The 27,189-nt window shown below is 43.0% G+C and overlaps 3 protein-coding genes across 5 annotated transcripts; 2 read left to right on the top strand and 1 right to left on the bottom strand.

The window, feature by feature from the left end:
* Window positions 1-4,576: 4,576 nt before the first annotated feature.
* On the bottom strand, window positions 4,577-14,286 carry LOC308127819 (grancalcin-like). 2 transcript variants are annotated; one of them, XM_080493162.1, is made up of 8 exons: window positions 8,361-8,445; window positions 7,675-7,758; window positions 7,143-7,212; window positions 5,984-6,027; window positions 5,756-5,903; window positions 5,505-5,618; window positions 5,376-5,434; window positions 4,577-4,850 (listed from the first exon to the last, which is right to left on the bottom strand). In XM_080493162.1, exons 1-8 carry the CDS (start codon window positions 8,382-8,384, stop codon window positions 4,824-4,826), a joined length of 570 nt encoding a protein of 189 aa, XP_080349288.1. In that variant the 5' UTR covers window positions 8,385-8,445; the 3' UTR covers window positions 4,577-4,823. The 2 variants fall into 2 exon arrangements, with proteins under 2 accessions (XP_080349288.1, XP_080349289.1); XM_080493163.1 differs by lacking the exon at window positions 8,361-8,445 and adding an exon at window positions 14,087-14,286 and having other exon boundaries at window positions 4,578-4,850.
* LOC308127818 (dipeptidyl peptidase 4-like) lies at window positions 13,787-23,090 on the top strand. 2 transcript variants are annotated; one of them, XM_080493160.1, is made up of 26 exons: window positions 13,787-14,060; window positions 14,140-14,227; window positions 14,650-14,742; window positions 15,859-15,950; window positions 16,039-16,113; window positions 16,199-16,251; window positions 16,365-16,437; window positions 16,609-16,729; window positions 18,057-18,211; window positions 18,300-18,397; window positions 18,488-18,617; window positions 19,406-19,441; window positions 19,759-19,857; window positions 19,966-20,036; window positions 20,150-20,203; window positions 20,412-20,521; window positions 20,601-20,648; window positions 20,734-20,832; window positions 21,017-21,086; window positions 21,202-21,396; window positions 21,524-21,578; window positions 21,674-21,773; window positions 22,028-22,086; window positions 22,250-22,322; window positions 22,446-22,519; window positions 22,601-23,090. In XM_080493160.1, the coding sequence occupies exons 1-26, from the start codon at window positions 14,058-14,060 to the stop codon at window positions 22,691-22,693; spliced, it is 2,217 nt and encodes a 738-aa protein (XP_080349286.1). In that variant the 5' UTR covers window positions 13,787-14,057; the 3' UTR covers window positions 22,694-23,090. The 2 variants fall into 2 exon arrangements, with proteins under 2 accessions (XP_080349286.1, XP_080349287.1); XM_080493161.1 differs by lacking the exon at window positions 19,406-19,441 and having other exon boundaries at window positions 13,920-14,060; window positions 22,601-23,085.
* A 1,117-nt stretch (window positions 23,091-24,207) lies between these two features.
* On the top strand, window positions 24,208-26,622 carry LOC308127585 (glucagon-1-like; the record flags this gene model as incomplete). Its single annotated transcript, XM_080492717.1, has 4 exons — window positions 24,208-24,287; window positions 24,987-25,145; window positions 26,083-26,199; window positions 26,481-26,622. 4 exons carry the CDS (start codon window positions 24,208-24,210, stop codon window positions 26,620-26,622), a joined length of 498 nt encoding a protein of 165 aa, XP_080348843.1.
* Window positions 26,623-27,189: the final 567 nt, after the last annotated feature.

Raw genomic sequence — 27,189 nt, 5'->3', positions numbered from 1 at the left:
ATCGGAGTGTGCGGGAAGCCAATGGGAGCGTGCGAGTAACCAATGTGACCGGGCGAGTAACCAATGGGAGCGTGCGAGTAGCCAATGGGAGCGTGCAAGTAACCAATGTGACCGGGCGAGTAACCAATCGGAGCGTGTCAGTAGCCAATCAGAGTGTGTGGGCGGGAACAGGAGCAGGGAAAAAAGTGGTAAGTAGGAGGGGGGGAAAAAAAAATGACAAAGGTGCTTTTTTTTTTTTATAAACACATAAGCTTTTATAAAAACTTTGCCAGCCCTTTTTCCCCCCTCCCTCTCTCTCTCTCTCTCTCTCTCCCCATCCCCCTCATCCTCATCCTCTTCCAACCCATCCACTCTGACCAACCATCCGAACCTGACCGACCATTCCCGTTCCTGCTATCCAACACCCCCGACTCAGGGAAGTGTCCTGGTACTGGAGGGATTCGAACCTCCGTCTGTCTGAGCCCTCCGAAGCGAGGAACCCAGACCAAACCGCTGCACCACGAGTACCTGGATACAGAGAACACTTCTCCTGGCGTATTTAAGTCTTCGATTTTAGTTTTGACCATCAAAATTTGGCACATCAAAGACTTGAACACCCTGCTATCAAACACCCCCCACTTGGGGAAGTGTCCAGGTACTGGAGGATTTGAACCTCTGTCTGAGTCCTCCGAAGCAAGGAACCCAGACCATACCACTACGCCACGAGCACCTAGATACACAGAACACTTCTCCTGGCGTATTTAAGTCTTCGATTTTAGTTTTGACCATCAAAATTTGGCACATCAAAGACTTGAACACCCTGCTACCTAACAACCCCCACTTGGGGAAGTGTCATGGTACTGGAGGATTCGAACCTCTGTCTGTCTGAGTCCTCCAAAGCGAGAAACACAGACCAATCCGCTGCACCACAAGCACCTGGATACACAGAACACTTCTCCTGGCGTATTTAAGTCTTCGATTTTAGTTTTGACCATCAAAATTTGGCACATCAAAGACTTGAACACCCTGCTACCTAACAACCCCCACTTGGGGAAGTGTCATGGTACTGGAGGATTCGAACCTCTGTCTGTCTGAGTCCTCCAAAGCGAGAAACACAGACCAATCCGCTGCACCACAAGCACCTGGATACACAGAACACTTCTCCTGGCGTATTTAAGTCTTCGATTTTAGTTTTCACCATTAAAATTTGGCCCATCAAAGACTTGAACCGTGACCTCTCAAACACAAAGCGCCATCCAGACTGTGCGAGCTACACATCCTCACACACTGCTGCTCTTCATTACAGCTTTTCATGCTTTGAGTAGAGAACAGCAAAGCAGAATATTTCTGCACCAACTTTTAAATGCAGAGTGACAGAGTGATATAACCTTACCAAAAATGGTGAAAATGTGAAAAATTGGGATGATGGTGGAAATGGGTCAGAAATGATGGTAAGGCTATAGACTTACCAAAAATGGTGAAATTTGTACAAATTGGGATGATGGTGGAAATGGGTCAGAAATGATGGTAAGGCTATAGACTTACCAAAAATGGTGAAATTTGTACAAATTGGGATGATGATGGAAATGGGTCAGAAATGATGGTAAGGCTATAGACTTTCCAAAAATGGTGAAAAAATGAAAAATTGGGATGATGGTGGAAATGGGTCAGAAATGATGGTAAGGCTATAGACTTACCAAAAATGGTGAAATTTGTACAAATTGGGATGATGGTGGAAATGGGTCAGAAATGATGGTAAGGCTATAGACTTTCCAAAAATGGTGAAAAAATGAAAAATTGGGATGATGGTGGAAATGGGTCAGAAATGATGGTAAGGACTTACCAAAAATGGTGAAATTTGTAGGGCAGGTAAGTAGGAGGAAGCGAGAGAGGAAAAAAAGACAATGCTGCTTTTTCCCTCTACCCTACCTGGACCCATCCACCACTAACTCCTACCCTGACCAACCATCCCAATCCCCACTATCCAACACCCACCAATACCACCCATTTTCCTCCTCTCCCTCCCTCCCCTACCTCACCTGGACCAACCCCCCCCGACCAACCATTCCTTTTCCTGCTTTTTCCTGCCAGCCATCCCAACCTGACCAACCATCCACCGTGACCAACCATTCCATTTCCTGCCATTTCCTGCATTGGGGAAGTGTCCTGGTACAGGAGGAATCGAAGCTCCGCCTGTCTGAGTCCTCCGCAGTTAGGAACCCAGACCAAACCGCTGCGCCACAAGCACTTAGATACACAAAACACTTCTCCTGGCGTATTTAAGTCTTCGATTTTAGTTTTGACCATCAAAATTTGGCGCATTAAAGACTTGAACACCTTGCTATCTAACACCCCCCACTTGGGGAAGTGTCATGGTACTGGAGGATTCCAACCTCTGTCTGAGTCCTCCAAAGCGAGGAACCCAGACCAATCCTCTGCACCACAAGCACCTGGATACACAGAACACTTCTCCTGGCGTATTTAAGTCTTCAATTTTAGTTTTCACCATTAAAATTTGGCACATGAAAGACTTGAACCGTGACCTCTCAAACACAAAGCGCCATCCTGACTGTGTGAGCTACACATCCTCACACACTGCTGTTCTTCATTCCAGCTTTTCATGCTTTGAGTAGAGAACAGCAAAGAGGAATATTTCTGCACAACCTTTAAATGCAGAGTGACAGAGTGATGGTAAGGCTATTGCCTTACCAAAAATGCTGAAATTTGTAGGGCAGGTAAGTAGGAGGAAGCGAGAGAGGAGAGGAGAGGAGAGGAGAGAGGGGAAAAAAAAAGACAATGCTGCTGTTTCCCTCTCTCTCTACCCTAACCTACCTGGACCCATCCACCACTAACTGAGACACACGTGAATGGCTACAACTTTATACATATACCTATGCAATAGAAACATAGAACATGTATAAGCAGGGAGGGTCACTGACCAGGACTTGAACTCTTGATGTGTGATACTCAGGTCACAGGTCTTACCCACTGAGCTACAGCTCTGACCAATACAAGTCATGGACACACCTTTATACGTATATGAACACACAATATTCCACAATAAAGACACTATTCAATCAGAGGTTGACTTGGACTTGAACCTGTGACGTTGGACAGTGATCTCAGTGGAGGTGACCACTGAGCTACGTCCTCCAGAAAGTCACAGCAGTGAATACTGAGCGCTCTCATGTGACGATGCCAGGAGGACATCATCTGCAAATACAACACAGAAAACCAAACTGATCCATAAAGTAAATATTTCTCATCCAGACTCGCGACAGATGATTTACTGACCTCCTGTGGTCACTAGCTCTCTGCTATACCCTGGTAGTAGTTACTACTTTTGACCACTAGAGGGCAAACCTCCATTTTGTTAAAGGGCAGCTCCTGATTTCTCGCCATCTTGTGGCCAGATGTGTGAATTACAACAACGGAACAGACTCGACAGTTTGCTCTGCAAAGAAGCTTCGACTGAAATCTAAAGGAGACGTCCTTCTGCTGGAAACAGGTGATCCAGATGTTATGGAGCTGTGGACTGTAACAGTTTAGAACGATTTTCAGACACAATTTTACTTTTCATTATGGTTCTCTTTCCCAAACGTTGTATGTTTCTGAATGAAAGCCTGTAATTGAGTTCGAAGTAGGGTTAGAAACAACTTTAAACACAACCTGTTCCCCTCTTCATATCTATAGAACATGTGTAAATGTTGTGCTTTGTGAGCTTATTGCTTTTTAACTTAAAGTCACAGCTCAGTGGAACAGACTAGCTATTTAACATTTTCACTTTTGTTCTTTTTAAACTAAACAAAACATGGTATGTTAAACATAAAGTGGGTATGGTATGCAGATGTCTGCCAACCCAAGAAGTCTGAGTGAGTCTGAGATAAGGAACGTTCAAATTCTCTATAAGCTTAGGAAAGGATGGTCAATGCTTCATTAGAACCTCCTAACACTGATGCAGCTTTCACCAAAGGAGACGAGATCACGCTGCCCCACAATTCTTTGTGGCTCAAAGCAGATCATTTTAAGTTACCAAAGCAATTGTATGCCTTGAACAACTTTATATAATCTAAAACCCAGATCCCAACTCTGAATATTATGTGGATGTTGAAAAACGAACACAGTAAACTTTTTGTGCCGCCTATTTTCAGTTTGATTATTTATTCACCTGGCAGCCTCTTCTCCCTTGATTTAGATTTGAACTTTGTGATACTTGAGATTATATCAGTGGTTAGAGGCCCAGTGTACAGTGTTAGAAAGTGCATTTTGTCGTCTATTTTTGGACATTTTTAGTTTTTTCCACCATGGCTGACGTCACATTATTACGTCATCGAGTAAAAGTGCATGTCTGAGGGTCACAACAACGTGATCGCTTTTCACTAACGCCTTTAGGAAGCCTCCTAACACTTTTAGGTACTGTACACCATGTGAGTTGCCATGGTAACAGAGGCTCAACAACACAGAAACACAACCAAGGGGAAGTTTATGAATTCAGAAGGTAATAAATTAATGTTTGACCTGTTTAAGAAGGGAGGTTTGTTATGAACAACAGGTTGAACCAGAGATGTTGCAGGAGAGAAATAAATCCAAAAAGCAAAAAAAAAAAAAAGTTCCTTTTAATGTGAATTACAAAGCATCACTTTTTTGAGGTACGTGTACTGAATTGGGACATGGAGCATCAGTCTGATAACAGTCAGGAGTTTTCTAGATTACAGTACAGGCTGATCATGACACAGCAGGGAATGCGCTTTCAAGTCTCGGAGGATGTCGCCCTCTCCTGGACGGAAGTGGAGTTTCCTCAGAGGGGCTTTAAAGGAGGGACTCTGGTCCACTGGAAGCAGCTCTCAGATGGACATGGTGCACAGAATGAACTGTGGACAGGACACAGGATGTTATTCTCTTTCACACTCTGGGCAGAATTCTTTTTCTCTCACTCTGCTGCGGGTTTATAACTCGTCCTGACATTTAGTGAGATAACTGAAGGTGCAAATGTTATGGAATAAAAACTTTAAAAAAAACAGGTGGAAATCTGACAAAACTCCAAAATCATTGTGTTGATTTTCATCCATTTTATTCAAACTGTTCACTACCTTTCATACCACACACTTCCTCCACAAACCAGCTGTTTTGCGGATAAATTCAAATTTGTCACAGAACTTGACACAGAAACTAGTTTTAGAAAATGTTTCATTGTGTAAACTTGCTGTACTGGACAATAATTAATGGTGAATGTAATTAGCTGTAACTATTTATCTTGTTTTTTTTAACTACAACACTAATTCTCCAGATTAGACCTTTTTAAACGTTATTATCCTCTCACACTGAGACAGTGGACTTTGTCTCCATCTTGTGGCAGAATTATGCCACTGCATACAAGCATGTGATGTTGAACTCACGTCATCATAGTGGAAGGTGACGCGCCCGTGATTCATGGCGTCTCTGCGTTTGAAGTTGTCTATAAGAACCAGAGGAGGGCGTCAGCGTGCAGCAGAAGGACTGTGTGTATCTTGCAGGCTGCAGCTCACCTGTGAGCGCTCGCAGTTTGACGCAGCACGCCACGTAGTCGTCGAAGTGGATATTCCCTCCTCTGCTGTAGCGCGTCATGATGGCGTTCAGGGCCTGAGGACTGACGTGGTATCCTGACACACAAATGTAAATATGGACCCTTTTCCCGACTCTTGTCTAGTGGCTGTTTATATACTTAATGTCATTGTAGATGTTGAGTATTGCACTATTAATAAAAACTTGGTGACGACTCTGTGCTTGTCAACCTCACCCATGGCGTTGAAGGCCTGAGCCATCTCGTGGCGTCCCATGGCGCCGCTGTGGTCCAGGTCGAACGTCATGAAGTTCTGCTTCCAGCAGTTCAGAGCCGCGAACAGCTCCCTGAACTCGCTGAAGCCCATCTTCCCAGAGTAATCTCTCTGGTGAGCGTGGTTAAGACTGGTTCACGTACTGAACGAGTCCGAGCGCCGACTGCCTGACAGCACTAATGAAAGGATACGTCCAGCATGGAGATCATGATCCTGCACGTGTCCAAGCTGAACGCTGCAGAGACACAAACCATTTCAATATGGAGACAACAAACTTTAATCAATGTCAACTCAAGTGCTGTCCATCGATGCGCAGGCTGCAAATACTCCTGAAGAGAAGTCCCATGGATGTAATCAGATTAAAGAGTGAAGGCCAATTCATTCAACTGTGATTGGTGGGATGACTGAAGAAGCTGAGGAGTTATTCGTACCTTTATCAGCTATTTTTGGTTGATTTTTTTTGAGCAAATTATGTTATTTTCCACAATGATTCTTTGATGTTTGTGGACAAACAGTTTGTGGAAATAAAAACAAGCTGGATGATGACTAAAGCAAATAACAAAGTAGAAAAGTCACTGAAACTATTCCAATAATAAATCCAGTCTGAAAGTAGTCTAAAAAAAAGTGTTTTATTGTTTACTTGTTGTACTTAGCAATAATTAATGTTAAAGGTTGGAACGATTTATCTTCCTTTTTTTTATTTTAAACTACAACACCAGTATTCCAGGTTTGACTCTTTTAAGGCGTTTTTAAGTCCATTTTTAAACCGCTCAGCTTGACAGTGGACTCTGTCTCCATCTTGTGGCAGATTTATGTCACTGCACGCAAACCTTGATCACCGAGAAATAATAAAAGCTAATCGATTAAAATGTTTCAACTCGTCCAAAATCTGACCTGAAACGAGCCTACAATCATATCCTCAATCCATTTTTGTTGTTGTTGTTGTTGTTGTTGTTGTTGTTGTTGTTGTTGTTGTTGTTGTTGTTGTTGTTGTTGTTGTTGTTGTTGTTGTTGTTGTTGTTGTTGTTGTTGTTGTTGTTGTTGTTGTTGTTGTTGTTGTTGTTGTTGTTGTTGTTGTTGTTGTTGTAAATGCAAAGAGTTCAGTCATTGTCTGGAATGTTTGCTTGATTTCTGTGGACAGACTGGAGCTGGATAATGACTGAAGCAAACAAACAAAAAACAGAGTAAGAAAGCTCAGTGACAACGATCCACTAAATAACCCTGAAGTGGGAATTCTATTTCATTTTATGCACTGGAGATTAGAATTATGTTCACAAAGGTCACTGATGCTTTCGTTAATCAATCATCACCTGCTGTTGACTTAGAACCAAAGTGAAGGTCAGGACTTACGGGTGTAGCTGCCGCTGAAGCCAGACTGAGTCAGACACGCCTGGAGCTCCTGAGCATCCACCTCTCCATCCTAAACAGAGCACACGCACACACAGGTTTTTGTCTTATAAAGAATGATGTGTAATTTTACAGTCTGAGTTTCAAGGATGACCTGTGTCGACACTTATGGAACCTCTGTGCAACTTTTTGGAACCTTCAGTGTCTAAAGTGCCGGAAGCACGCAGACCTTTCTCAAACTGTTCAGCCTTTAGGAAGCCGCGGTCCCACTTCATTGTTGGACAAACTCCTGGACAATCATTCAAAAGTTGGACTGTGACGTCGTCTTTTCTTGCAAGAATAAAGTAATAAAAATCTTTTTAAATCGCTCTCAGTCTGATTCCTGTGTATTCTGTCTGCCTGAGGTTTTTAAGAAGAAATTCTCCTGACAGACTGTTTTTCACATTAAGACTTGTTTTTTAGTTTTGCACTTGGTTCACATTGGGTTTTTTTTTAATGCAAATGTAAATGGAGTTTTGCTTCTGATCAAACGTACCTGGCCTGCGACAGCCGTGAAAAACCCCCACACGGGCTCAGTGGCGGGGGGGGCAGCAGACATGGGCGGACAGAGGCCCGCAGACTGAAACAGAAAGGAGATTGTGCTTCGTCATCGTGCCAAACCTGAACAAAGTGTGAGCCGCCAGTGCAGGTGGAGCGTCGCGGATCACCTCCGTCACACGGGGCACAAGCAGCTTCACTCCGTGTGAAACTGACCTCTGGATCTCAAACTGGGAACACAATGTCAGGGGATCCAAGGAGGACCACGGTCTGCAGGTATTGTGGGAAACCAAGCAGGAAAAACTGTTCATTCCTCTCACAAAACCTGCAGACACTTTTTGGAGGACATGCTCATGTTTTCAAACATCACTTCTATGACTCAAGGGTCTTTATTTTACCCCCAAAAGTCTCAGTTTAATGACCTTCAACAGCAGGAGGTTAAATTTGAATGGGGACATGGCCAATCAAACCCACTCACCCCGCCCACTTTAGAAATTAAACCCTGAAGCCTTAAATCTTATATTGAGCATATGACGGTGAAATGTTAAATTAAAACCAACTGTTGACAGTAATGGCTGCTGAATTAAGCCACAAAAGTGGAAAATAATAAGCAAAGATTGTGTTACTCTGGTTAGTTCAACTATTATTCATCATGTGAAACTCGTCTAGTTTTAGTTCACTCACCCCTCCGTATCCCGGGAAAGCCATGATGAGGTGATGTGGAGACGTAAAAGCTGAATTAGTGACCGAGCTGCGGATCAAACTCCTTCTTTACACAAACTCATAAACTTTTACAGCAGCAGGATCACATCTGTAACGCAGGAACTCTTTTGACTGCCAGCACGGCGGACCAATGAGAGAGGAGCACCACGCTAAGTCCCGCCCACTAACTCTCAGCTGCCTTCACGTGAAACTTGTAAATTCTTTCTTCAGGTTCAACACTTATGTTGCGTTCAGAACCTGATAAACAATTAACTAAATGTTTTCAGCAATTTATCTTCTTAACATTACAATCTCTGAACTTCTGATTAATCCGATTAATCTGATTAACCTGATTAATCTGATTAATCTGATTAATCTGAATTTAATCGGGTATAAAATGTCACAGTGTTTGTCACTGACTGAAAGTTACCACAGTCCTGCGTTTTATATACACTCACATAAAGTAGGACCTGCCCCCGGTCACAAGTCACTACATGAAGGACATTATCCCAAAACTACATGTGGTAATTTCACAGTATTTCTTTTTTGGTTTGTTTGTTTGTTTGTTTGTTTGTTTTCCTATGACTATGTCATGCACACACCTATACATACATATCCAAACAACCACTCTCACACACATATATGCACATACTCACCCCTACATACCTCTACTTTCATACATCCTTACATACACACATAGTCATAGATGTACAATTCTGATTTTGACCAAGATTCATAAATTCACAATTATCAAGTACCGGTACCTGCAATATCACAGGATTTCAAGGTTCAATATTAGTACATTTAAGAACAAGTAACAATATGTAATATGGTTTTATGGTTTTCTTCCGTTCAGATCAAATTTAGGCAGCTTTTCTTTGGTTTGGATTTGATTTTGATCTGATTTTAACTGGGTTTTGGGAGTTTCACTGTATTTCTAGGTCAGTTTTAAAACACTAAATAACAAGTAACAAACATCTTCATCAGTCTCTCTCGTGTTTTTTCCTTGAAAAACAATATAAACATATTCAGGCTTCAAAACTTTTTTCTCTCTCTCTCTTATATTTGCAAGAAACATGCAGTGAGCTGGTCACATTGTCCAAAATGTGCAGGTTGTTGTTTTGTCCCCGCAAAGATATTCAGCATTTTAGGAACATTATGCTTGTTCCTGATGCCTCCTCACCGTCAGTCTCCCGTCTACTCGCGTCACCATAACATGCGTTTGGTCAACTGTGTCGGAGCGGGTCTCCCGGAGTATTGTTTGAAAAACAACATGTAACTTCGGCCGGTCGTAAAACACGAGCTTTCAGTTTCAAAATGACGAGTCACAGAATCAGGCAACTTCATTAGATCTGCAATCTCTTGTTGAATTACTCCATCGTCCTCATCGACTGCCAGTTTTTACAGTCCACGACGGCAAGTTCAAAGACAACTTAGACGACCGAGGAAACTATAGATGCATGGCAGGATGACTCATGAGCTCAAAACTGGGATACAGTACACAGAAAGTACTGCTGAAAAGTGTTTTATGCCACATTTACATCACTATATGACAGCAAATTGTCCAGTAAAATGATAAAAGGGACTACAAAATTACAAGATTACATCCAGCAAATGTTTATGTTCCTGTAGATGCTTCGTTGCTGTGCAGCAAACAGGTAGAACAGCTTGTAAACATGTTGACAGTGTCCAGTCTGCTCCAGTAGAATACAACTGCTCCTGATCGATCGCCAAGATATGTGGCAGTACAGACAAATCCTAAATCATCTTAGTAATCTAAATATTTCAAACTTCACAGCTGCTTTTTGCAGTGTTCCAAATACCTGAAAGGGGTTCAGAGTTTAATGGATGTGGAGCCTCACTTTAGAACCATTTTATCTTTTGGTATGTGTCTGGGTCGACAGACTGAGTTCAGAGTTTTAGTTCATAAACTTCCTTTTGGCCACTAGATGGAGCTTTGGCACCTCGCAGTGAACCAGCAAGTGCACTCTGCACAAATTCAATTCAATTCAAGTACATTCAATCTTTGCTATTGCACTGTATATTTGTGAAACATTAACAGAAATATAGTCTGCTAGATTTCAAAGAGAAATTATGAATCAGATGATGAAAAGATTCATTCTTTACTCATTTCTTCTTGCTCGGGGAGTGAAGGAGAAGATAAACTAGTGTGTGCGGTCGGAGGAGCATGGCTTCCTGTTCTAACGAACTCTGTGGCGAGTGTGTGTGTGTGTGTGTGTGTGTGTGTGTGTGTGTGTGTGTGTGTGTGTGTGTGTGTGTGTGTGTGTGTGTGTGTGTGTGTGTGTGTGTGTGTGTGTGTGTGTGTGTGTGTGTGTGTGTGTGTGTGTGTGTGTGTGTGTGTGTGTGCTCATTTCATCCTCACTTCCCCTCCAGTGGTTTTTATTGATTCACACATGAATCAAAAATGTGAATATTTTTAGAGACTAACTGAAGAAACAAGTTATTTTAGCTTTACACATCATAACTATTGATGTTGCCAAATTTAAACATTGTGTAACAATGTAGAGATAAAAGTGGTTGTAGTTTGACACCAGCCTCACTGTGCTTGAAGCCTATATGTTCATATATATCAGATTTTTGTTAAATATATTGGATTAAATGAAGCTGTTTTTTAGTGGAATATGTAGAACTGCAGTTACTTTTATGTCATTGTTATGATTGATATTGTATTTTATGGGCAAACTAAAATGAGCTTGCCACCCCTGATTTTTCTCACTTTGATAATACATCCATATAATTAGGAATCTGAGAAATGTGAGTTACGACTGGGTAAGTTGCTGTGATGAAATGCAGCGCAAAATGTTACAGGCCTCCCGTGCAGATGCAGACACAGACTTTAAGTGGCTGCACTCAGGATGTTAGCACAGGCTTCACTGACCCGTTTCTAACTGTTTCCTCAGTTTTCCAAAACAATAACTTCCATCCACCAGCCAAGAATGCCGTTACAGCCCCAAACCCCCTCTGTGGGTTTACTCTGAGTGTAAACTCTTGCCCAACCATCCAAAATAGACACAGAATTAAGAGAGAGAAAACTGTGACGAGACTAAGCAAACCCACCACAAAACAATTACAAAGATAGAAAATGATGAACAAACTGCAAAGAGGAAGAGCTAAATCGCCACAAGGAGCCAAACAGCAGGTAAAGAGCAAGAAAATGACAAAATAGAGACACAGACTGTCCTCAAATAGACATGAAACTACTAGAAACAGCTACCAAGTGATGGAGACATAATATATACTCATAGAAACATAAAACTACTATAAAGTAATCCAAATTGCCCTCATAATTACACTGTATGTCTAAAATAAACATAAAACTATTAAAACAGCTACAAAATGAGTCCCAATAGAGACACAGAATGTCTTCAAATAGAGATACAATTATGTAAAAGAGCTTCAAAACGTCCTAATAGACACAAAAAAGTCCCCATAGAAGCAGAAAAGTTCAAAAAAGAGACACACAATGACTTCACAATTATGAAATGGAGAAAGAAAATGACCTCATCGAAACCTAAATCTACTAAAAGGAGAAAGTCCAGAGAAAAACACAGAAGCAAGGACACTGTGATGCAAAGAGCCCACAAAGACGCCCAAAACAACTAATGACACACACACACACACACACACACACACACACACACACACACACACACACACACACACACACACACACACACACACACACACACACACACACACACACACACACACACACACACACACACACACACACAAAATGACTAAATGTGTCTCTTGAGTGAGGTGTTGGTGGGGGGGCCAGTAACTCAACAGGCACCCATGGAAACCCGCTAATAATGGTGAAAAGGGTGTGGTAAGGAGCGTTTAATTCCCAGGACGGTTTGAGGCTTCATCACATCTGTCCACATGTGTTCGGCAGGCGCGTGCACGCCGACACCTGGAAGTGGAAATCTGCGAAGTGAGTCTCTTCAAACAAGCCGGGCTGCATTAAAGAAGATTTCTCCTCGTCCGTCTGTTTGCAGAGGACGTCCGGAGTGCACACCGCGATGTGCAGTCCTCATAAAGGCACGGATCTGTATTTGTGAAGCTTTTAACAGGCTGTTAGCACTCCACACACACACACACACACACACACACACACACACACACACACACACACACTTTTACTCCATGTCGCTCTCCGTGTCACAAAGCGTGGCACTCCCGTCAAAGGTTTTACAGTGCGAGCAGTTCTCACGCTGCCTCCAGGAACAATCCCGGACGACAGCCCATTAATCACTGAGTAAATACAGAGGACTTTTCTTTCTGGAGCTTTATTGACGGCCACTTCTCCACTTTTATCCTGCTATTTACTGTGTTATCAATCATCCAGCACTTATATAAACTGCTCTGAGGCTATGTGGGGACACAAACTGACCAAACACACACATGAAATTGACACAAAACGACTACAAAGACATATAACACAAGAGGACAACTGATATACTATTTAACATTCCCACAAAGACACACAAAATGAACACAAACACACAACAAAACCTCACCTCAGTAAGAAAATCTTACTGAGTCTGCCGTCATAAAGTTTTTGTTTTTGAACATCCAAACTGTCAACAGATAGACTTTCCTGTTTTTAGTGATAATATATTGGAGAATCAAACAACGGCAGTGAACATAAACAACATAATCACCAAGTTTATTTAAGTCTTAGTGGAATTAAAAGGAAAAAAACTGAATGCATCAGTCCAATAAAGCACAAACTAAAGACAGCCCCAATCTGAATGAGCACAAACAGACACAAAGTGAACAAACACAGACACAGAATGAACACACATGCAAAACAAGGAACCGAAACAGACACACAATGACCACAAAATGACTGTAGACGCGAGATGACAGGTACAAGTGAACGTGATGAAGTAGTCCAGGGAGAAACAGGGAGTGTCAGTCCAAGACAGCAAAGCTACAAAGAGGAGAAATCTGAGATGAAGTCTCCAACAAGTGGCAAGTGAATTAAACCCTGAAGAAAATTGGACAATATTGTAATAAAAAGGTTTCATCATGTCATCAAGAAATAAGTGTGAGGTACAATGTGAAGATTGCGAGCACGAAGGAAGATTTAATCAACAATAAGTGGTGAAGGAATCATCTGTAAGTTCTAATTAAATAATTGTCCCAAATGAATGTTTGTCTTCAATCAATCAGACAAACATCGAATATCTGGCTTTCAGCCGTCTTATTGTACTTGGACTTGTCAAAGTCTCACTCTTAACTTGCAGAAACAGTCATAATTCATGTTAAACGTTAATGCGCGTCTGCCCAGCGGCGCGCGCTCCGAGCGGCAGGACGCGGCTGCAGCGCGAACCGCCGCACAGTTGCGCTCTGCCGTGCGCGGCGTTCCGCCGCGCTGCGCACTGGAGGTTTTGAATACATGCGTCCTGGATGGTGCGCGGCCCGGGGATCAGTCACTTCCTCAAAATGCTTGAACAGCATCAAACGTGCTTAACGAACTTTACTCCGCAGTGATTCATTCACGGTCCCACCTTTGGAACTTCACGAGGGCTAATATTTAACAGCGCAGCGCGCACGCCGAGAGTGTTTTCCGCGCCTGCAGTCGCCGGATTGATGGAGTTGTGATTTGGACTATTTTTGTGACACTTACCAAGAAAGAAAATACAAACAATGGTGGGTTTCTGTTTGGTGACACTCACATGTCGGAGTTTGTTGGTGATTTGTGATCGTCTCTCTGCTCCCTCCTGGGCAGGTTCCCATCGCCAAGGTGCTCCTCGGAGTCTTCGGGGTTGCCGTGGTGGTCATTTTGATAGCCGTGCCCACGGCGATCTATCTGAACGGTGAGTCTCGCAGCTCTTTAATCAAGTCGTCGTTGGCACGTCGCGCTCCAGAAGCGACTTTTACGCACGCGTCATTACGCACAATGCAAGAGAGCGTCTGGAAGAAAAGCCAAACTGTCATGAGTGAAGTAAAAAAAAACAACATGAAAATGTTCAAACATCTCCACACAGGATGATAGTTTCTAAATTTCTAAGACCCCCGCTCCATAAAGGGTCCTGACATTTCATACACATCACAATCAAGCCGTTGACGATCTCCAGAGGATGGACCCTGAATTTAATGTATCTTTAATGCCTCAGCAAAGACTTTCAAGCATGTGCATTTTGACGTGATAGTGGTTATCAGTTATGGCCACGATCTTGATGTGTATCGATGATATGTTATCTGTAAACCACTGATTACCCCCAATGCTGCGTTTCAGAGGAGGAGGCGGTGATCATGAAAACCTTCACCCTGGAGGATGCCTTCAACAGCTCAATGAAGCCAAAGTCGTATAACATGCGGTGGATTTCAGGTGAGACACACCTGAGAAAATGAGAAAACCCCCTGAGCTGGGCTCCTTAAATGTAGAAGTATATAACACCGACTCAGTTACTGATTCACAGAGACGGTTCAACTCACGGTATTGTGCATTCAGGCGAGTCTGCCAAGTGGAATCGTTGTGTCATGTTTATGGTGTTTGGGTGATTCAAGGCATTTAAAGAAATTGAATCCTCTGGACACCGCGATTGGAGATTAGTAGAAACAAGAGAAACAAATTCAGATGTGTCTTCACTGATAGAATGTACCACTCTACTGATGCTGATATCGCGTCCCCAGACGATGGCCTCCCCATTACTCTTCCAAACTCACTTTAGAAGCAGCACTTGGTGTTTTAAGGACATTCATTGTCCCCAGAGGGTGAATCCCACCTTTCAAGAAAAATAGTTCTCGATTCTGCCTTTAATTTGTATGCTCTACAAAAAACCCTGAATTTAAGTAGAAATTTAGTATTGCCTGATTTATGCCTCAGACAAATTCATTTGCTCTGACAAGAGAACAGCTCGACTGGTAACAATATATGAACCTTCACCACCCTAATATCATGGTCTCCAGACATCTCCTTCCCTTTCACCCCACACTGCCATCCTGCACATTTACAGAAATGTGTGGGGAAGCAGTAGTTGAATTGTTGATAATGATCATTTTATTGTCCTCGGTGGATAAGTCCCAAATTGTGAATTTACAATTTTGCCAAATTCAGAGGATGAAGAGGATGAATCCTGAGTTTGATTGAACATTTGACTCAATAATATCTCCTTCCATTCAGTCGTGTGCATTTGCCTTGTTAAAGTCATGGTGACTTAACAATTATTAGTTGTATCACCATGACGTTTTCTATGTTCTTGGTCCGGGATGATTGAATCTTAGAGACATACTCCCCAGAGGATCATCACATCATTGGTCATGAAGACAACACTCTTGAATTTTTGAAATGACAGCAACTAGAAGAGATTCCATTGAATGTCCCTGTTAATCATGGTTATTTTTAAGAATATAATCATCATGAGTCATCCAGATGTGAGATTGTCCCCCTAACTATTCAAGTAAAACTCTGTTTTGGAGTCATTTTTCTCATCTTGCACCACAGATCACGAGTATCTGCATAAATCAGAGGGTTCGGTGTTTCGCCACAACGTGCTCACAGGCGAGGAGCTGGAATTCCTCAGCAAAGACAAGTTTGTAAGTCCTGATCACCGCCGCTCACACTGAGGTGTGTGTCTATGTGTGAGAGTGCGAGAGTCCCACTTTGTCTTCCTCCACTGCGCAGAATGAAAAAAATGCAGACGATTACAACCTATCTGCCGACCGGAAATACGCCGCGTTCGTGAGCAACTACAGCAAGGTATCGATTTCCGGCACTGAAATGGGTGGTGACGCTCGGCTGAAGCTGCTGGATGTTCTTAACGGCTTGTGTTTTATCCCCTCAGCTGTGGAGACACTCGTTCTTGGCTTCCTACTCAATTTATGACATCGAAGCAACGTGAGTAAAGCCGATCGCTGGAGGACACATTTACAAAAGCCAAGAGCAATTCTTTAGCCTGGTTTTCTTAAAGTGCAAATCTGATTTCACTAAAGTGTCACAAACTCTTTCAGCAAGTTCATCACCCCCTCTGACATTCCTCACGAGGTTCAGTACTTCGCCTGGGCCCCTGAGGGCCACAAAATGGTGAGTCGCGATCAGTCAAACGGTCACGTCCTCATATGTACACAACGTACGGCGACACTTCTGCTTTGAAGCAGGTGATGAATGACCCGACCGGAGCCTTTTCCAAACACTCGGCCGGGCAGAAATGTGGGGCACTTATTATCTCAAAAACGTGTACTTTTGCACTTGCAGGCCTACGTTTGGAGGAACAACGTGTATGTGAAGACCAGCCCCACGTCTCCGTCCCAGCAAGTCACCTTCGACGGCAGTGACAATGAGATTCTCAACGGCCACCCGGACTGGGTGTACGAGGGTAAGAGGAACAAGCTGTACAGAATTCCTGTCATTCACAGTTACATTCGCTGCCTTTTTTTTTTTTTCCTCTCTCGCTCCAAGAATGTGTTGGAGCTACGCAGATTACATTTCTCTGGGCAGAAAACATCCTAATAATGCGAGGCTGATCACCTCCAGATGTGTTTGGCTGATCCTGCCACATTCTTCTTCCCTCATGACGCATCGTATCCTGATACAAATCCCAGTTTAATGCTAGATATAATTCAGCGGATACTCCCAGATACGATATACTGTACACATCAATGATGGAAAGCAAGTAATATTACTTAATAATTTCCAAACTATAAAACTAGGTTTGATGGAAGAAATGATGGCGAGCTCTATTTTTAAAATCTATGACGCACAGTCTTAAGTCCAGGGTGTGTCCAAGTCCAACGGGTTCAAAGGCTTGTGCTTATCACCGTCATCATACAGCGATGGTGTTTTCTGTGCACTGACAAAAGCAATCATGATCACATCCGCACACTTGATGAACTCTGAGGGGACGAACCAAGCAGTAGTGACGGTGACAGCCGGAGTCCAGGATTGAGAGTTTACTGAAACAGCTCTTCAAAGTCTTTTAGCTGAACTTTGAGCAACCAAACTAAGTGTAACCAAATGTTTAGCTCACTGTAAATAGCACCACCGGACTGGGGATTAACAATAAAATACTGCAATGTTGACTGAAGACCAGATTTTAGTTGGTTAATGGAGCAAATGCTCACTGTTGCCTCAAGATTGGAATGTAATTCTAACGTCATTTTAAGACCAACACTCCCCTGGCAGCATTAAAGCTCCAGACATGAACCGTCCGTCCACCCCTGCCTCCCGGAGCAACGCGAGATCGCACTATAATCTCACTAAAAGATGGGAGTCGTTCACTCGTGGATGAAGGACAGAACGTCTCCCCAGACAAATGATGATACGTTTAAAAATGTGACGGCGACGATGCCGAGACGTCTGTGTTCACTAAACGTCTACGATGTACACCTGAAGCCAACCACTGTGAAAACCACCAGTGGAAAGAGTTAGCATTAGGGTGAGTTGCGTCACCAACACCAAACACACAGCCGTCTTACTTAATGTCACGTTGTCATGGCAACGGCGCCTCAGACGGCCTCGTCACACTCGCATTAGAGGTGCCATAACTGACCAAATGACAGGAAAGTGACAGCGGCCATAAACTTTCAGGCTTAGGGGCCGTTAGAGGAGCCGATTCGGGGAACTGACGACAGTTACTGCGTGTGAAGAAGCACCACAGGAAAAAAAAAAACAGGCCGCTTACCAACGCCGTTGTTTTTCCCCAGAGGAGATGTTCTCATCCAATCAGGGCCTCTGGTGGTCGCCCGGGGGGAAATACGTGGCCTACGCTCAGTTCAACGACACCCTGGTCCACATGATCGAGTACACCTGGTACGGCGATGAGCAGTACCCCAGCACGGTCTCCATCCCGTACCCAAAGGTGGGACTTCCCCGCCGGGCCGGAACGACTCCCACTGTGTTAAAGCCGTGGTGCGGTGATGTGGTGTGATGCTCTTCTGTCGTTGCAGCCGGGTACCCCAAACCCCGTCGTCAAGCTGTTTGTCGTCGACAGCGACAACACAACGAAGATAGCGGAGGTCGTCGTCCCAGAGCCGTTCAGATCAGTGTAAACATCACTTTCTATCACTTTCTAGTTTATTCCCTTTGGATGAAATATCACAGGAGCATTTCTTTCCCTTTTGGATGTCTTCCACAGTGATCATTACTTGTCTACTGTCACTTGGGGGACTGATGACCGCCTGGCTGTCCAGTGGCTGAAGAGAGTACAGAACCACCTCATCCTTCAGATATACAACTTCACTGCATCTGGCTGGGAACCTGCCGAGGTAAAATCGAAAAACAAACTGAAAAGAAATCTAATCTGTGGCGTGAGGTTGGACGGGCATTTCATGGAGAAAGAGTTTACTGGAGATAAAAATGTATTAGAGGAGTTTATTTCTGACAAATATTCATTTTAAATAGACATACTGTTTCATTTTGCATCTGACTATGACTTAAATGTATTTTAGATATTAGAGGTGTTTATTTAGGACACAGATCCTCTAAAGCAGGGGTGTCAAACACATTTTACTTCAGGGGCCACATAATCCCAAATTCAACTCGAGTGACCGGTAAAATAGTGCTGTAATATCCTTTAAATTGAAACTTTTACGTTTTTCTTTGTGTGTATACATGATGAGAATGCTGATATTTTCACTAAAAACTAACAATCACTGCTGAAAATGACTTTTTTTCTGGTGCAACATACAGTCAAATGTCCAGAAAAGTTTTCCTATAGCTGCTGCACTCTGGGTGTTTATACAAAGTCACTCTGACAGCTTTTCCTTGAGGCCTTGTTTTTGACACCCATGATCCAAAGCTTTTATAATAGTCAGCCAAATCAGATTGTATAACTTCGCCCATCATTAATCCTCCAAGCTCTTTTTTTACAAACTTGAAATCGAGTTGCATTAAAGAGTTAGAGATGTTAGAGATGTGTTGACTGAAGAGTTACTCAGGTGGATCTTGTGTTGCAATGTCTCATTGCACTTGTTGGTGGTTTGATAAAGCTGCTGTATTGTTGTGAAACGTGTCTCAGTGCGGCTATAAACACAAACGTTTTATCTCTTTACAGCGACATGAGGTGCACAGCACCGGCTGGGTTGGACGGGTATGTTCGAGAACACCGATAAGATTGGACATGTTTTCCTTTTCCTTTTCCAATAAACAACTCCCAATGAAAAAACTCAAAGGAAATAACTACAAAATATAGGCTAATGAATGTTAAACCTTGGAGTCTAACAGCTCCAATGTTGTACAAAAAACCCTGTAAAAATGTTTATGGGTGAGTCTCACTGCTGGACTTTGTGTTACAACTACTAGTAAAGTAGATCAAGTAACTGTTCGTCAACTTAGTAACTGATTACTGATTGTCGGTCTTTTCACTTTGACATTGATTTTGATGCTAAGAAGACATCTTTCTCGTAGTTCTCTCCTCCAGATCCAGTGTTTGCCGCAGACAAAAACAGCTATTACCTGCTGAAGAGCGACACAGCGGGCTTCAAGCACATTCACCATGTGTCAGGGGTACGTATGATGGGGGGGGGGGGGGGATCCCTGCAAAGTATCCTGCATGAGTAGTTCATTGTGTGGCGCTTCCACCCACACACATTCTACTGTGGTTCGTTCACGCAGGGCACAGGGACGCCCATCACCACTGGGGAATGGGAGGTGGTGAGCATCCTGAAAGTCACTGCAGACAGTGTGTAAGTAAGAAACTATCTGCTGTTCCAACTTCATATATACAGACACACACAGTATGTTTAGCATACACTACAACAACACCATTAACATGAACAATGATTATTTAAATCCCCAGATATTACTCGAGTAACCAAGAAGGTGGGAAGCCAGGAGGAAGAAACGTGTACAGGTGAGGTTGTCCGGCTCACTTCTTTGCATTTGCTAATATCAGAAAATCAATCTGACGTACAGTGTGTGTGTGTGTGTGTGTGTGTGTGTGTGTGTGTGTGTGTGTGTGTGTGTGTGTGTGTGTGTGTGTGTGTGTGTGTGTGTGTGTGTGTGTGTGTGTGTGTGTGTGTGTGTGTGTGTGTGTGTGTGTGTGTGTGTGCCTGAGTCAGGTGGACCAGCAATGACACCAAGTGTCTGACCTGTGACCTCAGTAAAAACTGCCTCTCTAATGCAGCCTACTTCAGCCACGGTGCCTCCTTCTACCGGCTGAGCTGCAGTGGTCAGTAACGCTTTGCTTCTTCTCTGCGTTCGTCTGATCAATAGGCGTCGATTAAAAACAGATATCTTCCAACCCGCAGGTCCCGGCGTGCCTTCCCATTATCTAATCGACAACAGGAACAATACAGGTACGCTCCCACGTGTGTGGCCGACTGTGAAACCGAGAGGAATCAGAGAAACGCTCACAAAGCTGACTGGTGTTTCCATGTGTAGTGCACAACGTTCTGGAGGATAACCAGGCCTTCACCAAGCTGATCTCCGACATCCAGATGCCCTCCACCATCCGAAAGACAATCAGAGTGGCTGATTTAGGTAAGTAAACTCATCCTTAATGCTTCGCCGCCCATTTCTAGAATTCCCATAGAATTTGGGGAAGGATGACAAAAAACACCCCGACCTTCTGATTCAGAGAGAGACACGACTTTAAGTGGAATTTCATGACAGAATGTTTACTTTAAATTAGAGTGAAATTCATCATTTTAATTTGTTTTCACAGATCTGTGGTACCTGATGATTTTGCCTCCAGGGTTTGATGAATCCAAGAAGTACCCTTTGCTGATATATGTGTAAGAGCCGATTAGAAAATAAAAAAAGAGCAAAAAAAAATATATAAAATAAAAGAAAAACCCCAATAAAAGTGAAGCTTTTTTGAAATGAAGATGAACCGAACCTTCCTTCCAGGTACGGCGGCCCCTGCAGCCAGGAAGTGGACTTCATCTACAGCATAGGGTGGGACACATACCTGGCCAGCACGGAGAAAGTCATCGTGGCGAGGTTCGATGGACGGGGCAGTGGTTACCAGGGCGACAAGATAATGCATCAGATCTACAAACGTCTGGGAACCTATGAGGTGGAAGATCAGATAACAGCAGCCAGGTGAGGAGAGCGATGAGCAACCTTCAAACAAACACCTTCTTCCCCTTTGCCCTAGAAATCTGGTTGGAACTGGACTTCGCGTGTCGCCGTGGCGAAAACACACTGACATGCTCTTCCTCTTTTTCAGGGAATTCATCAAAATGGGCTTCGTCGACAAAGACAATATTGCTATTTGGGGATGGGTGAGTTCAGGTGGACGACAGTATGAAGATAAAGTTCCAACATGAAGAGAATATTTTAGTGTTCCTCTCAGACGTGAGCTGCTTTCCCTCCACAGTCCTATGGCGGCTACGTCACATCAATGGTCCTGGGCTCCGGCAGCGGAGTCTTCAAATGTGGAATGGCCGTGGCACCGGTCTCCAAATGGAAATATTATGGTACTTCTTTCCTGCTTTTTAACCATCGTTTGTTTTGTTTTCAAACTCATTTAATAAATGATCAGTACAGATGTTTTGTTCTTTTATTCTACAATTTCATTGGAATAGTTGAAACAAACTGGATTGACACAGAGAGATGTCACATTTACTATAATTCTAAAGCATTTTAGTTAAAGTCTACTGATACTGAAGCCTCCAGGGAGCCACTATGGAGGAGCGAGAATGAAATGATGATCCTTTATGTTTTCCCCCAGATTCCATCTACACCGAGCGCTACATGCTGCAGCCATCAGAGAACCCAGAGTTCTACGCCGTAAGTTTCTCTAATTCTTCTAAAAGTGCGAAAAGCGTCTCACTGATAACACGCTGATGACACGCTGATGACACGCTGATAACACGCTGATGACACGCTGATAACACGCTGATGACACTCTGATGACACTCTGATGACACGCTGACCACGAATCTCTGTGCAGAACACAACAGTGACGGCCCGAGCCAGGAACTTCCACTCTGTGAAGTATCTCCTGATTCACGGAACAGCTGACGGTGAGTCTGAGGCGATAAGATGTATATTAATGAGATCCAACCACCCAGCCCGTCGTCCTCTCACTATTAACCCACACACTCTCTGAGAGTGTCTGTTGATGTGAAAATGCGTGTGTTTTCCAGATAATGTGCATTTCCAGCAGGCGGCTGAGATCTCAGAGGCCCTGGTGGACGAGCAGGTGGACTTCGAGGCCATGGTGGGTAAACCAGAGGACTCAAATAGATGAGATATTGCCTCACTGAAGTTTTTCACGGCTCTCTTCCTTGTTTTATCTCAGTGGTACACGGACAAGGATCACGGACTCGGCGGCTCGGCCTACGAACACGTCTACACCCACATGACTCACTTCCTGCAGAGGTGCTTTGCATAACGTCCACTGGATGAAAACAACTTTTATTTTTGTGGTTTTTTTAATTTCCTCATGTGAATAAGAATTAAGTAAAACATTCTGATGTAGCAAGTCTGTTTGTACATGTATTGTCTTGATGAATACACTGAGCCGAATGCAGCAGCTTATCTGTTTTATCTACTGTATTTCTAGCCAAACAAATCAGATTTCTTTTTAACAGTTTATCAGTTTATGGTTTCTGATAATGAACATTTCTTAAAACAAAATAGAAATGAACTGTTTCACATCACTGAATGTACAAAAAGTCACTGTACAAAGGATTATTTTATACAATTTTACTAATTTTTGAAGATCCTGCTGTATTGAGTGTTTTCTATCATGATAATAATGAAGATTAATTGATGGAAATGAGACTGGTGTTGTTGTTTTTCTTTAAATCTTATCAATCAGCTATAAAAAGTCAGATTTATTGCTAATGATAATTACATCAGTGAAGCCGTATTTTTAATTTAAAGCTCATAAGAATCAAACCATGAAGCTGTGAGATGTTTTAGAATTCAATAAAAGATCTTCCTGGTCTAAATAAAGGAGCACAGTTTAAAGTTAGAGGTTCTCTGATGCATGTGATTTTTAACACGTGTGGTCAGGTGAAGCAGAGCCGGATGAAAAGTGGAAAAGATAGTAATCAGGAAATAATATATTTCAATTTTATCTAAAAAAAACCCACCAAAGTTTGCAAATTTCTTGAGGAGACATGCGAAGTGATATAGCAAACTATGAAAAACTACAATAATGCTTTATAAAAACCAATAATTAACAGTGCAGAAAGAGGAGGACAGATTGCTGTGATGATTAGAAAACCTATTAAATGCTATGGATCATGCATTTGTGGGATGAGCAGCATTCTTTCATCTAATATACCTTGTGGGAGTCCGATGTCGCCCTACTCCGGACTATACACGCCCATCCCACAAGTGCATGTTCCTTACAAACTCGGTTTAAAACTAATAGTCTTCAGGTGGATTTCCAGGAAAACCTTCTTTAAAAGAATCAAGGTGACTGTCAGAGATGCAAAACAGGTGAATGTTTCCGACGTGTGAAATGTGCCCGGGCACAAACACTGACTCACCTTCCCAGCATGATGACATAGTCGCACATTAAAGCGCCGTGTTTGACAGGATGAGCCGCACTTGTTTGATCTCGACACCTAAGTACCAGCTGGCATCACGCATGAGCGGCGTCCTTCCTCCCCTGAACAAACGCTCGCCTCGTTGGCTCTGCTGATGCGGCAGGGCCTCCGGGCCTAATGGCTCGAGAGTAACAGGCGGTAAAAGTGAGCCCACCTGAGCGGCCGGGGCCTCCGGGGCCGCTATAAAAGCCTGCCGGGGCGGAGGGGGAAAGGTTAGACGCCGACAGCAGCCGCAAGCAGAGGAACTTAAAGGAAAGAGAGAAAAAGGTGAGTTGGGTTCTGTCCACCGATCCTCCGTCCGTTTGATCAATTTAACTCTTTTGTTTCCTGTCCAAAAGTCACAACCATGAACTGCATCCACTCTCTGGCTGGTCTCCTCCTGGTCTGCTGCCTGGTGCACAGCAGCTGGCAGACTCCCGATGGCAGGTACGAGCGTCACTCTCTTTACTTCTGCCACATCTGGATTACTCCTGCGTTCACGACACATCTGGAACCTGAAAGAAACCCTGAGCGCGCCAAATAGGACTGTTTTTAAAACGTCTTGAAAATTTGAAAATTACTTGTTTAATATCTTTTTTTTCAAAGATTTTCTGTGTTTAAAAGGAAAAAATGATTGACTGTGTGGACATTTTCTGTTTTCTATGAAGAAAGTGTGGAACGTATCGTGAAATAAAAGTAAATGTATTTCAGATACAGTAAACAACTAAATGAACTGAAACCCACACCGCATATATGTGTGTGTGTGTGTGTGTGTTTCCTGTCTTTACTTTTAAAGCCTTTTAAATGTGAACCGACCACAGTCTAATACTTCTAAAAGGTAAAAGTACTCGGATTGTCGTTAAGAGGTAAACTTTATCGTTGATTGTCAGGAAAAAAAGGGGAAAAAAATTGCAAATATTTCAGTGTCGTTAAGATAAAATTTTAAAGTAAAAAGTAAAATTCATTAAGGTAAAATGTATTAAGTGCTGTGTGTGTGTGTGTGTGTGTGTGTGTGTGTGTGTGTGTGTGTGTGTGTGTGTGTGTGTGTGTGTGTGTGTGTGTGTGTGTGTGTGTGTGTGTGTGTGTGTGTGTGTGTGTGTGTGTGTGTGTGTGTGTGTGTGTGTGTGTGTGTGTGTGTGTGTGCAGCAGTTACGAGGCAGACGACACACGAGCAGCCGAGCCCAGAGAGGCGTCTGGCCTGAAGAGACACTCGGAGGGAACATTCTCCAACGACTACAGCAAATACCTGGAGGACCGGAAGGCGCAGGACTTTGTTCAGTGGCTGATGAACAACAAGAGGAGCGGGTCAGTGTGAGGGGAGACGAATATTATATAATATAATATAACACGTCTCAACAAAACTGAAAAAAACTGAATTAATAGGATCCGATGACATCATTCAGGTACATTTGAACACAAACTTTGGCCTGCCAGCGAGGGAATGTTGCACAGTGACGCCAATCAAAAAGCTCATTTATCACATAATTGATCATTCTCAATGAATTGTTGGACTTTAAACATTTATAACACAGTGAGAAATTCTATTTGTCAGCAATACTTTTTGAAATAAATTCACTTGTCGTCAATTTTGCGTTAATAACAAAAAACATATTTTTTTCCATAAAACCTTTTTTCCCAAAAGTCTTTTGATTTGCAATTTTGTTTGATTTGAACTCTTTTATTATTTAAAGGCTTAAAAAAGAACACAAATTCACAGTGTTAAAATCAGTCTCTTGTTATTTTAAACTTTTGAATGATTTCAATCTGTTGGTTTGTTTGTTTTTAACACAGAAACTGATTCATATACATGAATGTGAAACAACGAGGGAGACGTTTGACTCTTCTTTAAAATGACTGTTACGTTTGAAAAGGATTTTTTTTTCTAATGTTGTTTTTAACGACTTATCAAATCAATGGAAAACGTTAGTACTTTGCTTCATTTAAAATGGATGAAATTATTACATTCTTTAGCATTATTAAATTCTGTGGCTGCAAAGCCTCAATTTAAATGTATTTTAATGAGTGCAATATAAATTGTCAGCGAATCTCATATAAAAATAGATAAAGGTTTTCTTTTATTAAATACGCAAATAAATTTTGTGTATTGAGGTTAATTTAATTAAGCTAATTCTAGATTTCAGAAACTTTTGTTTTTCAGACCAATCAGTATTAAATCTTCCTGGATTTGATACTACCTCTTCCTCTTCATCACTCCTCCTCCTCCTCCTCCTCCTCCTCACAGTGCTTCGGAGAAGCGTCACGCAGACGGCACCTTCACCAGCGACGTGAGCTCCTACCTCACCGACCAGGCAATCAAAGACTTTGTCGCCAGGCTCAAGTCGGGACAAGTCCGAAGAGCGTAGGCTGACCCTCCTCATCCTCCTCTTCCTCCTCCTCCTTCTGCCTGTGTCCACTGAGGGAGATCTTCAGCTTGTTGTTGCTTCCCTCTTCTTCTTTGCCCCCCCCCCCCACATGTGCTGAAATAAATCAAAGGAACTTTTCTGCTGCGTTGATTCATGTGTCTCTGCAATCAAAAACACAATCACACACCGATCTCACGGGAGATGAGGTGAGCTGATTTCATGTTTGGGGCTTTCCCGGCTTGTGTGGGCCGAGCTCACGTTGTATACCTGTGTACAGATCAGAAGTGAAGAGGAGGGCTGACAGCAGGCGGCACGTAGACGGGAGCTTCACCAGCGACGTGAACAAGGTGCTGGACTCCATGGCCGCCAAGGAGTATTTACTCTGGGTCATGACCTCCAAACCCTCGGGGGAAAGGTAACAGTCAGACAAAGCCACCAGACGAGGTGTGTTCCCGTCGGCGCAGCTTCATTGTGGTTGTCTTTCTTTTGCAGTCAGAAAAGGCAAGAAGACCAATGACCCCCCCCTCCCTCCACCTCCTCCTCCTCCTCCTCCTCCTCCTCCTCCCTAAAGCCATACACCCCAGGAACTGGAAGCCATACCGCTTTGCACGTTTTAACACCGTTTGTTTGAGTGTGTACCTTTTCCATCTTATTTTTACTTCAGCAATGCAAAGACACAAAAAAAAACAAAAAAAAAAACAAAAAACTACTCTTCCACGGGATGGTGCACCAGAAGAAAGATTCCCAATGAGGTTATTTTCTACAAATTTAAATTATTTTCTATATTTTTGATGTGAAAACAAGAACACGTCTCAGGCAGGCTGATCGGAGGCATGTGCGGTGAGCTGATTGTCGTCTAACATTAATCATCTGCTCTGCAAAATAAAGTTTTCCATTCATTCTGTGCCTGTGACGTGACATGATGATCCCTTATTGAGTGCGGCTTTTCAGTGACTCACTACACCACCCTGTGGCACAAAGTGGTA

Source organism: Lipophrys pholis, assembly GCF_963383615.2.
Source record: "Lipophrys pholis genome assembly, chromosome: 23".
Classification (NCBI taxonomy): domain Eukaryota; kingdom Metazoa; phylum Chordata; class Actinopteri; order Blenniiformes; family Blenniidae; genus Lipophrys; species Lipophrys pholis.
Note: the sequence above shows the minus strand (reverse complement) of the source record. Positions and strands in the feature narration are given on the sequence as shown.

Bases quoted from the DNA above. Each gene is read 5' to 3' on its own strand.
- LOC308127819 (XM_080493162.1), bottom strand. From the start codon at position 8,384: ATGGCTTTCCCGGGATACGGAGGG. The intron at 6,028-7,142 runs GTAAGTCCTGAC...GTGTCTCTGCAG, and splicing joins CTTCAGCGGCAGCTACACCC to CGTTCAGCTTGGACACGTGC. The intron at 5,619-5,755 runs GTGAGGTTGACA...TTTGTGTGTCAG, and splicing joins TCAGGCCTTCAACGCCATGG to GATACCACGTCAGTCCTCAG.
- LOC308127818 (XM_080493160.1), top strand. The intron at 14,743-15,858 runs GTGAGACACACC...CTTGCACCACAG, and splicing joins TAACATGCGGTGGATTTCAG to ATCACGAGTATCTGCATAAA. The intron at 20,037-20,149 runs GTAAGTAAGAAA...TTAAATCCCCAG, and splicing joins AAAGTCACTGCAGACAGTGT to ATATTACTCGAGTAACCAAG.